The 14,052-nt window shown below is 33.5% G+C and overlaps 2 protein-coding genes across 2 annotated transcripts in view; one reads left to right on the top strand and one right to left on the bottom strand.

Annotated features, from left to right (window-relative positions):
• The window catches only part of LOC111029231 (protein amalgam-like), a 341,924-nt gene that overhangs the window by 197,548 nt on the left and 130,324 nt on the right, over positions 1-14,052 (bottom strand). The gene's annotated exons all lie outside the window — the stretch shown is intronic.
• LOC111029230 (cytochrome P450 6k1-like) overlaps positions 1-14,052 on the top strand; it is a 60,893-nt gene that overhangs the window by 28,137 nt on the left and 18,704 nt on the right. The window contains exon 3 of the mRNA XM_022308183.1: positions 10,202-10,423. Within this exon, the coding sequence (XP_022163875.1) occupies positions 10,202-10,423 (222 nt within the window). The remainder of the gene's footprint in view (positions 1-10,201; positions 10,424-14,052) is intronic.

Genomic DNA, 14,052 nt, shown 5'->3' with positions numbered 1-14,052 from the left:
AAGATTTGGTTGTTCTATTCAGATAACCAAAAAAACTTAATTAATTATTTCGTAGACTACCTACACACATTTTATTTTAGTATACAAAATATTAAAATTATTATAAATTAATGATTAAACCGCTGTAATTATTTTCTTAATTAACTTTGGTGTATTTTCACGTAAGTGTAGTTCTACTACTTTTTGTTTTTTTTAAACATTTAATCAATCTTTAAGAAATAATTAAAATTACGAAACATCCTAACGACTAAAATTGAACTAAGAGAAAACGCCACTGCAATAATAAATCGGGAATAATTTAATAACATCTGCATATACTTAAATTCTTAGTATTTTTTTGACAATAAAATAAAGAAGGTCTTTTTTAATAAAAATATAACATCGTTATTACAAATTTAATAAAAGTAAGATAAATTATAAGGTTTCGGTGCACCCAAATTACCCAGTGAGATTTACAGTGAAAAAAAAAATAACAATCGCAGTTTTGAAAATGACTGTAATAAAATAATTTAAAGCTAATGCCGACGAACGTTTTAACGAGTTATCAATTTTTAATTAGTAAACATACTAAATGCTAAATAGTAATGCGTTTTCAACTTTGAGCGCGTGTGCAATTTATTAATTAATTAATATAACGTTAATTTCTGCACACGAAAACCGTCCGATGACATTAATTTTATAGTATAATATATAGTCGCCAGAATAATAATATCATATTATATCGTACAAGCACACGGCCGTTACAATAAACAGGATTAAATATAATATCTTCACATGCCCATTATAGAGGGTATTATAATATTATAAGTAGAAGTACCAATTACATTCGGTACCTACCTATTATTGTGTGTTTTTACGGCAAACTATAATAGGCACTATAATATAGAACACGTCCTTTTTCATCACTCGTAGATATAAACAAATACTGTATAGATCTGTGGAACCCACATTGACCACTGGAAAACAATTAAGAGAAATCGAGCTCTCTGTTGAACTCTGCCCGAAATTCACTGATCTAAACGGAAAAAAATGAGGTGATTTTTAATCGACTCGGAATTGATCACACGAAACTCACACACGGACACCTTATGATGGCAAAGACAGATGCACCCCTATACCCAACATGTAATACAAACTACTCCATCAAACATGATATCATCATCCACTGCAATAACTTCAATGAAGCCAGAAAAGATTTCAACCTGTACATTTCAACCTGTACGAAGCAATTGGTCCATTTTCAAAACATAATTTTGTACTTAAAAAAAATTAAATTATTTCATAGCATATAACCTTCAATGTTAAAATGTAACACGTCTTGTAAAGCTAACAACCTGTGTTATAACCAATAAAGAAAAAAAAATAACAAATGGTGTGATCAAAAAAACCTGATGCACTCTACAACTCAGTTACGTCTTATATTACTCAGTACCCTGTAAACGTATTTTTGAATATTGCGGGGCATTTCGAGACTGTTGCGTCATAAATTCTTATAACTTTCGATTTTTTATATCTCGTATTTTGGGGCAACAACTTTTTTCGTGTACCCTAGCTGCTCTACATGTAGACGGTATCGTACCATCAGTTTTATTATTGTAATAGTATTCGGCGGTTCCATAAATTACGATAATATTATTATTATATTAATCCATGGCATCAGTGGGGTAGGTTCGGATAGTTTTCAGTCGTTTATTATAACGATATAAGTAGGTATATATAGGTACAGAGTGTAAAAGAAAGAACTGACTAATAACTTTTGTTACGAGCATAATCAATATTTCGAATTTTGTTTTTTATATATATATAATTTATAGTCACTCGCGCTACATGTAGAATATAAAAAAATTATTTTTATTTTTAAATACCGTTAAGGTAGCATCATTTTCTTTTTTTTTTTGGTAAGGTCTATCCGTTACACGTCGTATGTATGACGAAAATGTCGCCGTCGTGTACATGCAGACTGCAAGACGTCAAATCGACTACAGTTTCTGTGGCTCTGAATCGCTAGCGCGTGCGATTCGGGGGCGAAGAGTTCACCGAAGACGCGCGCGTGGCATTTATTTAATGTTCGCAGAGAGATAATTTCGCCCGCGAGTTATCTCCCAGAAATTAATTACGACGAAAAGAGTCTCCCGCCGCCGCGCACCCGCACAAGGACGGTGCGGGTTTCGCGTCGTTTATTTAGTATTCATCACGCGGAATCGTTCTGCAGAAACCATCGTATTATAACACACGGCCGCCGTACTGTATAAGAATCGGGGTCGAGTACCGCCGTGGTTTTGACAAGTGCGGCTCGTCTCGGTCTCTCGAAAAACCGACTGAAAAATATGTATATTATCATTATCGTTATTGTTACATTAATATTATATTATTACGCGTTAGGTGCCCACGTGTAGGTATATATATACGTATACCACTGCGCGTTTCAGCGTATAAATCACGAGAAACTTTGCGAACCCCACCGCCCGTCGTCAGACAATATATATATTGTACCTACTTAATATTATTATGACGACGGTACATAATAATAATAATAATAATAATAATATTTTATTATGACGTCGTGTACGACGCATGCGCGAGCACTAATGATATTACGCGTGTTACGTACTGCACACAGGCATATGCTGCCCTCCGAGAGAGACGTGCATAATATTATGGAATTAGCTAGGTACCTGCAGGTGGTGATGCGACAAGAGAATATTCTTAAAAAAATAATCTAGTATGTGATAAGAATATTCTCTTGCAGATTATTACCAGGTAGGCAATTTTCTTTTTTTTTATTATTAGTGTCATATAGTGATGTGATTATGTTTGGAGGTTAGTACTATCGGTATAGCACTATTGGTAATTAATTATAAATTTTTTAATTTTTGGTTTACTATGAAAATATATTGAGTTAAGTATTATTTTGGTGATCTATAATATAGTAGTAAGTACTTACCGATATTTATACTGTGTACTGTATAAAACGAATAATTATTTAAATAATGTTTATGATGTGGAGATGTGGACTGTGGTAAGGTTTTATTCGCTTTTCTATGGGCTCAGTCAATGAATTATTGAAGAAAAAGAAAATTACCTAATATTCTCCAGCTTAGAGAATTATTCTTGAGAATATTCTCTCGAAAGATAATGACGGTAATTTTACATCACTACCTGCACTCTGCAGGTATATAATTATTATCTCCTGCATTCAAATTTTTAAGAAAATGATTGTTATATTCGATTGTTCCTTTGAAATTAAATTAATCTTCATCATCTTTTTTTTCACACACGGGTTATCGGAGGAAATAGCAGTGCTTCTTGATGTTTTTTTCAGAAAAAAAAAATGTATTCGCTTAACCCATAATTTATTGTGATTTGTGTTTTTCTTTCGTTAGAAGACACCTGTATTGATATGTTTGATTATGGTAACAACATATTTCACTAACGCATACCCAGACAGCGACTTGTTGTCGAAAAATATTATTATAACATATACTGCTTGGGACATGATCGTATCCTATATTATGACGTCGAATCAATCAACTTTAGATCTTTCATTAAAGTCAAAAACTTAAATTTCGTATTTGCCGAAATTTTTGAACGATAGACACGTGTTGATAATTTCATATTAGTATGGTAAGTTGTTGTCGGCATGCCTATATTATAATACTGCCTAGTATCTGATATCTAAATAAATTTTTTGGTTCGTTCGTGCGTAGGTCATATACCTCAAAGTCGTTTTCGCCAAGATTACTAAGAGTGTATTATTCAGTGCTGCAGTATTCAATTTGTAGGTGAACCCACTTATCTCAATTTTACATAATATTGCGTTTTTTCTATAGTATAGGTATTCAAGAATATTTTCCCGGATACAACATTTCAAAATCACTTTTAATGGCATTTATAATATTTTTTACAAAGCGTTAGCAGCAGCGAAGTTTGATCAATAGTTTCCGGAATCCTACTCTGATATATTTTTTTTTCAATTTTAGTTTCTGTGTTTTTTTTTTCTTTTTTGTCGGCGAACACGAGTTTTCTGGTTCCCACAAATAAGCAGCAGCAGCACAGCAGCAGCAGCTATTGTGTGGTAAACATATACCACGTCGAGTATAAAGAGGCTTGTGACCCTATACACAGTCGACCGATCGAACCTAGGCAATACCCCGAATTCGCCGCTTGAGGTAGGTATTATATTGACACAGAAATCGCTCGATTCGCCACCACGTGGCCGACTTTTCAATTATAAAATATTACGTAGGTAGCGGTATTGCTCACTTTTGGATTCGGGTCGGGACAAATCGTACGACCGACTCGATGCCCGTCGGCCGGGTTGTTTGGGACGTGCAGGTTTCTGTGCTAGAGCCGCATTATAGAAAATACCTACCTACATTATTATAATATAATATTGTATACATCTCTATCTGCACGTCGTTCATGCATCGCGAAATTCGTTGCCACGGATACCGACGATGCCGTCGTTGATATTATATTTTTATTGTTGTACGAATGCGATTTAACAATATTTTTGGCCTTCCAGCGGCGGTATCGCTGCCGCTGTCGACGGTGTGCTATATAGAAGGACAAGAACTTAAAACCGGTGTGGGGGTGGGAAGTGGCCAAGACCGTGATTATCGATTAGTGGAGATGCGCTCCGTTGACGCTCCGTTTGACGAGGGCATTGTGAAAATAGTGTTCAGAGAAAAAAAAACAAATACAAATACAAATAGGTACCGTAAATACAATAATAATAATAATAATAATATGATTCGCAGATAAATATAATGAACTATTTATCACAATATAGTTTGATTGCAGAGTCTTGAACAGTAAAATATCAATTATTAGAACGCGTTGAATATTCCATTAAGCTATAACGATATATATTTCATAATTATTATATAGCAGTGATAAGTGATAACTAGTGAATGATCACAATAATACACATTTTAGACTCATTTAATATTTTAGGTGCATGAACTACAAAAATATAGGAAATCATAATTCTGTAAACCAGCACAGTGTGCATATCTATCCAGATTACTAAATGATTCACCATGCATATTAACCCCCATTTTTTCCTCTTTAATAATGCCATTTAATAATTGTGGTTATTGTAATTTCTAAATACACTCAAAAACCATTTTTTTAAATACTTGAATTTTTTTTTCTACTTGAGAAGTGTTCTCTAGCAATACGAACTTCTATTTTTCAAATAAGAACCCCCATTTTTGTATGTAGAATATTTAGTGGATAATTTTTTTGAAAAACAGAAGTTTATACAGCTGCCACAGTAGTACAAGACAATTCTCATGTAGTACGAAAAATATCAAGAATTAAAAATATATTATATTTTATAATTCCAAGGTCAGGTTAGGTTAGGTCAGAATCTATGAACAATTTAATTATGAAAGGCAAAAATGTAGTAGAGCATGTTTGGCGAATCACCCTGCATAATATATAATATGCTTATTGCTCGTGTATATAGGACCTATATTAGTTATTATTTATAAGTATAAATTATTATATTTTTGTTATCGTCCTATTTATTTTTCCTGTAAAAAGTTTACGTAATAATATTATGTTATTATAATTTAATAATCATTTTTACCATCATTACCATACACGTACGGCCCGCGTGGACCGGTTTGTAACGTTATGTGACGTACAATATAAATAACGACAAAAATGATAAACAACAATATTTGAGAGTACGTTTTTGTTTTCTTTCCCCCGGTGTCAGCAGCAAGGTATATCTAGCGTAATAATATAATAATAATATTTCATACTAGTGTGTCGCAAGTGCTGCAGTGACTCGTCTGATACGCACGCACGGATATATCATAGGTATACCAACTATAGACAGGTAGTTGTACACAATATCGTGGTTCGTGACCCGAATGGACGAGAAACGGTTCGTCGGTTGCGCAAACAACAATAATATACAAACGACATAGGTACATATACGACGATTTGAACTGCATGCGATGTCAATTATCACGACGAGAAACAGTAAATAATAGTTCTTTATTTTCTCCCGCGTAACGATATGCAGCCATGCAGGGCAATATTCTTTTATCAGCCGTAGTAGTCGTTTTCCACGGAAATTTATGCGGAGTTATTGTCGGGAAACGAAAACACCGTTGTTCCTGCACGATAGCAGGCATTGTTAGACAGCGTGTGCGAGTCGTGCACGTTCAGGTCGATTAATCGGTGGCACACTGCGACACTGCACAAATAATTGATATAATTATTCATAAATATTAAATTTTAGATAAGTGGCTGAGCGACGCACACCCCGCAAGGCGTTTCAGTGCACTACTCCAGTCATTAAAGTTTAAATACGTATTGTAAATATTTAACTAATATATAGGTAGTTGTAGTCGAGCTCTCGTCGAAATACTGTTCGAATGGATCTTCTTATCGTTGCAGAGGGTAAAACGGGTATCAAATGTACAGATTACCGTCCCAGAGGCCCATCAAACTCTAGTATCACGGTTTTCTGTTGTTCGGTATGTAATCACTTTTTTTTCGGACCCGAGGAGTGGAGGTGTTCTAAAAGTTTCATAACATATCAACCCTCGCACCCGTTAGGCTTTTATGGTGGATGGAAGTCTTTCTTAAAATGTCCAAATAGTTTTTCAGAATTTTTTTCCAAAGGCAATAATTCTTCGAAATCTTAGTAAGAGTCCCGTGTTCTATTCCCGGCGGAGGGGAAAACTTTTTGTATATTATATTACAACTTGTCACTAGTTGTGATACAGTTCTAGACAAGTCCCGGTCATATCAACGAATATTTGTATTATGAGTATTGTTTGGTATATTTTTCTCCCCTTTTTCGTAAAATTGTAATATTTTTGGAGCTTAGAATAGATCAACGAAATTTCAATTTTGGTATTTTCTCGTTTTTATATTAAAATAATAATACATAATATTTGTAATGTTAACTCTTAAGGCTTGAAAATAAAATATTAAGTAGTTGATTAAGTTTTTTTCAGATTTCGATCCGATTCTGCATTTAATTCTGTGTTCTGCATTTTGATTGAAGCAATGCACACATCGCTATTAGTTGTACAAACAATGTTATGTTCTTAGAAAACCAAATAGTACTGTAAAAAGCATCACCGTAAAAACTAAAAACAAGTAGATTTTCAATAATACTGCACTATCATTCCTGGTTCATTTTTTATTGAATTGTTGGCGATCAACAATGCTGTTCGCTTATGGACTGTTCTACGATTTTCCCTTGGTTATCAGTGGTATATATTATGGTTTCTATGGTGGCAGTAATCGGAAACCACACCCGGTCAAGTATCGTTGCTTCTAATGGTTATAGTCTCAGTATATAGATCTCAGTTTTATGTCAAACGTTGAGCGTCGGATAATCGTAATAACGATGGTTGCGTAGTTGTATCCTATAGAGGCGTGTACCACAGTCTAAGTTCTAAAATAATAATATTAGGAGAAGAACTCCTCGGTTGATCGCCATTCAAATCTAGTAATAATCTATAAATGCTACTGAAATATTAACTGACAGTAACGGTCGACTTCAAGGCGGCTCTTTGTCGTCACTGCACGGGCCAGATAACAGTTTTTGACCGTTTTTCCGGATTCGAAATTTAATAGCAGGCATGCAGATCTTGGCCAGAAAAATTACAATTTTATGGATCCTGTCTTTTGCCCGTTTGTTTGGTCTTAACACGGGTCTTTGTCTCTGGTAGAACCCTGGTTTTCAAACAGTATCAGAGTGTTCAAGTGCATGTTCTTGGTGGTTTCATTATTGAAAATCAAGTGTGAAAGATCTATGTTTTGCTTATATTATGTGACGTGTGACTACGATCTCAAACTATGTTTCAACTTGACCCTAATTGGTAGGAGATGCGAGAAAGCCCCTGGCTGGACCTTAGGAATGTATTGGTTTAATGTAAAGGCCGAAGGATGTTGATGTTGGTATTTGTTTGGGATTGGTCTGAATCGGTTTATTATTGAGTATAGTATGTCGTAGATGCCATGCAATTTAACAGTATCGGTTCCGGTATAATAATATATTATGCTGGTTTTGATCCTGGTATGTAGTACACCGAATGCCCCTTTGTTTGTTAATGTAAAATCACTTCCTCCTTACTTTGGTTCATACAGAATACCGGTGTCGCTCGATTTCGATGAACTTGTTTCTTGCCTGCCTTTACACGTAAACTATTTGTATATATGTGTGAATGTTAACGTACCGTTTGTGTTCCACAACACTGTGTAAGGTACACTACAATTTTTTAAGGATATAATTATTAATGGTAATATTTTTTTTTTCAAATTTATATAATAAAACAAAATCATTTGTTCGGGATTACAATTTACTGAAACAACGATAACTAACCAGAGTTTACTGTAAACTACAAATGTCTTCGGTAGTAATGTGTATGGAGAGAAAAACCTGCACGCCACATGTCAATGAGTCGAGCATGAAAATTAAGTTATAACGCAATATTTTCTAGTAACAAACAAATGAGGTTTTTTCATGACGTAGAATAATAGTAATGTTGAAGTAAAAAAAAAGTAAAATAATAATGCTACGTACCGTATCAGATGTTAGAGTGTTTTCGAATTCGTAAAAAGTTAAGTAGGTGCGCTTGTCAAGAATTAACTACTATATATTACATCACAACTGAGTATATACAGTGTACCTAACATCTCAAACAACATTTGACATTATATTCATTATTATATTCAAATTTGTATATTAACTAAATACCGTGTTACAGAAAAACAACGCGGTGTTCTCGTCAAATACCATCTTGATCGAGCACTAAAAAACTGAAAAATAAGTTTAAACGAGTTCACTACAAACATTTTCTTTTATAAAATATACAGGAAGTTATATTTTTAGCAATTGTTTGACGGCAGACACCATTGTTATTTCAGCCAATTGGATACCTACTTCATAATAATTTTAAATTCATACTTTTTAATTGGAAAAGAGTTCTCCTTCGCTCATTGCGTGCGTCGTTATATTTTCAAGCATGACATTTCAAAAATATTTGTATTCGTTTCTGTGACTACACTATTGGTACTACGACTAAAAAGTAAATATTTAAAATCCACATCACATTATAATGTTTGCGAGGTACTAGATTTTTATCACATGTTCATGTGTCTGTCTTAAACGTTAGGTATACCATCAGTCACCACTCTAGGTTAGGCAGCTTATGCGAGTAATGTTTGATCGGTTACCGCGTTACAAGATTGATATATATGTATATGTGTATATGGGAAATAAAGTTTATTTTGTTATTCACGTGCAGTATTTTAAGTTTATTAACCACGATAAGTCACGAAAATAGCTTCATTTATTATGAATATTTTTATTTCGAGTTTTAAACAAACTAAACTATTTCGGCATGTTTTAACAAGAACAATAATCTATATTATGGTATAGCACGGTTTGAGGTTATTTTTTATGAATAACCCTAAGATTTAATGGCTCGTTTATCATATGATAATAATAATAATAATATATAAGTATATTCCAGAACTTTCTCAGACTCATAGTTCTATAAAATATATTTTTTTAACGACATTCTTGATAATCACGATCTCTTCAAGCAGACCACACACTCTTTCATCTATATAAAACTGCATCAAAGTAAGTTTGGCCAATTGCCAGGTGTGTGCGTTTTCCCACGTCCCTTAGTTTCGGAAAGCCGTGTTTTTGGTACATTTAGCAATTTTTCGTTGTGTGTAAATGGAGATTCAATTGAAAAAAAAACATAAATGGATATATTTTCGTTGAGCCAAATAAGGGATAGTTTACCATTTTACTGAACGCCCTGAAAATATTGTCCCTCTCGTTTCTCATCGAACCGCCTTCAGAGTACATATATTATGTACTATAGTACTGGGTGAATCACCAAACAAGTAATCGCATATTTTATTCTTGTAGTTATGCGTTTGTACACATTCTGATTTTCGGAAAATCGTATATTTATCTTTAGCTCATAAAGTTTAATAGAAACCGATTAAGACGCGACAGCGATTTAAAAAAAAAAAACCATCCGACATTTGTACAAATACATACATAATTTAAGATTAAAATATGGAGCATGCTTAACGGATCGCTCTGTGTAGTGTATACACAAGCTTATCCACTATTTAAAACTATTGCAAAAGCAAGCCGGTCGTATTATACTCTAATACTCTATTTTATTATATTTTCCCGCAGATGTTGCAGACAAACAAGTGAGATTAGATATGTTCGAGTTCGTGACGGGCACTATAGAACAGACGGCGGCACTAGTAACGGGTGCGCTGTACGAGTTAGCCAACGACCAAGATATCCAAAATCATCTCAGAGAGCACTTGGACGGCGTACTGAGTGAGCATCAGGAACAAGTAACAATCGACCAGCTGGATAGATTACCGTACTTGGACAATGTGTTAAAAGGTAAGCAAGATACAATCGTGATCAACTTTCATAGAAACATTTTTTTTAATTATACAAATAAAACTTATCGACAATGTGTTCACTACAGCCGTGATTAATTTTCGTTCGAGTGTCCCTAAAAATAAATTCTAACATGTTCGACTTAAAAATTGTCCGCGATCGACCGTTTGGCCGCCCCTGTAGTGTATAATGTTATATTGTTATGTGTACAGTGATGCTTGAGTTGGAAAAAAAAAGAGAAACGTTATGCAAAAATATAGAAAAAATTTGAATACCTACCCGAATGTTTAAATTTATCATTGATTAGGACACAATATTAAAAAAGATACGCTAAGATATATTTTTAAAAAAGGGGGCTCTCCGCCTCCCCCTCACGTTACCCACCATTTTGAGTAGGTACTGAATGTTCATTTTTATTATAATAATATATCGGTTACCATATAATCGATAATATTGTGTTTTGGAGTTTTATATGAACCCATATTAGCATTGTTTTAATAATATGCTAACTGTAAGATATAAAATTGTACGAAATATTCTAAAGGTTGTATTTACGTTCTTAAAATATAATAAATCTTTAAACTCGAGTACGTTTTTTTGTTGCTGAACCATTTCGATTGAATATTTGAAAACAGTATTAAACTCGAAACTGGAAGATTAATATACGGAAAAATTGATTTATCAAATAAATCCGAATTGTTCGATTTTGTGCGTGATTTAATTTGGGCGCACGGCACTCTATTATAGGCACATATAGTACGAGTGTGATACAATTATTATTGATAAGGTTAGTTCTTAAAAAAGTTAAGAATGAGATATTATTAGATTCAGTCGAGTTAGGACCGTTAAGAATGTAATACGGAAAAATAAAAAAAAGCTCTGACGTTTAAAATAGTTGAGAAATTTTTTTTCTCGCCTGTACTTATTTACTTTTATAACGAACCTCTCGTCCGATCTTGTTAAGTGCACGTCGTATCGTTTATCGGATATAAATAATATTCGGAAAACTAGATTACACTTCTAACGTGTGAACGCGTCGTGAAAATATTAACATCATTATCCCGCCTATGCTCGGTTAACCTAATAACACGTTCGACTGCAAATTTATCTATTGGAATGGAAAAATACACATGCTAATATATTGTTTATCTAATAATTAGGTCATCCTAACAGATATTATATTTTATTATTATTTATTGCACTACGGCCACGGTAATAATAACAAAAACGATTCAATATTACATTACGGTGCATCGCAATCCTTACGGTCGTGTTTCGGAGTACAGTCGTATTATTATTATGTGTCAACTGCATAGCCAACTGCATCCGTATCAGATACACGTCAACATTGTCATATATCACTGTAATAGCCAGCCGCGGTCCCCCAGAGGTCCACAACCCTCGTGTCAGAGATCCACGATGCTGCAGTTCGTGCCCACCCACAGTCGTATGCGTTTATGCACAGTCGTCGTGACGTCTACAACATGTTGTTTTATAGAGCGTGTAAACACACACACACACACACACACACACACACACACACACACACACACACGCACATCACACACACACGCAAGAAATGTAATCAACCTACAACGCGCTGTATTCGTTATCTAAACACAACCGAATAATACCAGCGTAGTTGCATAATAATATTATCACGGATAGTTTTGCATAATCCGCAAATGAAAAATGAAAGTTCCGTGTAAATAAATGTGCGAACTGTGCGTTATTACCTGTGTATTGTTGTTATCGTGTGAAAATAAGAGAGTTGTTAAAATCAAATAGGTATACACCAGCTTTACTCAGTGGCGACGGACACGCTTACCTCTGGTCGTTCACTGCCTTGAAAATCGAGTGGGTTGTGGGTAAAATAATAGAGTATATGCATACTATCTGCAATAATTTCATCGAACACAGAAATGTCATTGAATGAATTTAAATATAAATAGTTGAGCTCGTTTCAGAGTCGTCTGGAGGGGCGGCGGTAGGGTCAATCAAACTATTTGAACTGACACTTTTAATTTCATTCGGCGTCACTGCCTGACGCCTGTACCTATGATGATAATACGAAGGATGACTCGTTACAACCATACTATAGTAAGACACACATTGTTTAAAAAAAATTAAAAAATTTTATTTTTACATAATTTGAATTGGTTCAAGACAACACTTTTCTAATAAAAAATCTTTATTTTTACTATTTTCTTATCATTATCAACATATAATAATATTTTATAAGGCTCGACAACTGTATAACGGTTAAAAAAGTGAGTAGTGAAAATAATAATTTTTGTTTTCACATAATTTTGCTAGTAACGACTTCGAATTGTGTACAAAACAGTACATGGCGGGATAAATGAATTATTGTTTGTACTATATTATTTCTATCTTATTACTTTCGTTTTCTTGTTATTTAAATAAGATGAGTATTTTTGATTTTTTTGGTTTAAACATTTTCTGTTTTGATGGTCTTGCGAGTAATTGCGTAACTAATTCATGTTTTTTTTTTGTGTATTTGAATACTCACTCGTATTTATCGATACGTGGGTATTTCATAAGACGATTATTCTAAAGCACAACAACTTTATACATAATATTATAATATTGTGTCTTTTTTTGTGATGCTAAGTACGGCACATACGTTTAATATATATAGTATGGGGAGTGGAGACCCTTTAGAATAAATAACAATGGCAACGCGCAATAGGCATATCCCCCCTCCCGCAGCTCACTCAATGGTCTTTAAATGCATTTATATTATGCAAGTACAATAGCGAATGATGAAATATCGTCGTTACACCTATCACAGTATCACCGTATGTTATAGCAAAAGCTGCACTAGAAGTATTAGAAAGATAGCTCGTTGTGGTTGTGAATACTGTATTTTGTTATCTGAATAAAATGTTATATCGATATACTCATTTCCATATCTTCCTTTCGATGTCGTACCAGTGATTCTCTGTTCACTCGCGACAATTATTACGGTGCTGTAGAAACACGTATTTTGATTTAAGCCACGTTTTGTAACATATTGTAAAAGTCCTTATTGCATGAAATTTATTATTATATTTTATAAGGACTCGACGACAAATACAGAAAAAAAAAGTACAAAAATGATGAAACTATGAGAGTTCATTATTCCATTTTAAACGCTGAACGTGAAGTAAAAGTAGACTAGCTGTTAAAAATGGAATGTTCGGATTTTACGTTAACGACTCGACATTCTTTTGAAGTCTAAATACGTATTTTATTCAAACAAATTTTATTTCCCTCGGATTTTGTAACTAAACGTTATATTTCTGTATTTGATTATTTTTTATTTTTAAATTTGTCTCTGTTCCCTTGTCAAAAACATTATATTATATCTCTTTTGATACCGTATTTTAAAAGGTCTTCTACTTTAATTTATACTTATTCGTGGTACAGTCATTATAACCATAGAATTAAAGAAAAAACTAATATTATGCTAAAATGAAATAGTTCTTGCTGCATCTAAATACGTATTTAATATCCTATACTGGCTATTGGTTTCTACAAATACATAATAAGTACTAAAAACTATATGGTATTTTACAAGCATATTATAACATTATTGTTTCAGGAAACTTCGTGTATTATGACTATTT

This window comes from Myzus persicae, unplaced genomic scaffold (genome assembly GCF_001856785.1).
Source record: "Myzus persicae strain clone G006 unplaced genomic scaffold, MPER_G0061.0, whole genome shotgun sequence".
Lineage (NCBI taxonomy): Eukaryota > Metazoa > Arthropoda > Insecta > Hemiptera > Aphididae > Myzus > Myzus persicae.
Note: the sequence above shows the minus strand (reverse complement) of the source record. Positions and strands in the feature narration are given on the sequence as shown.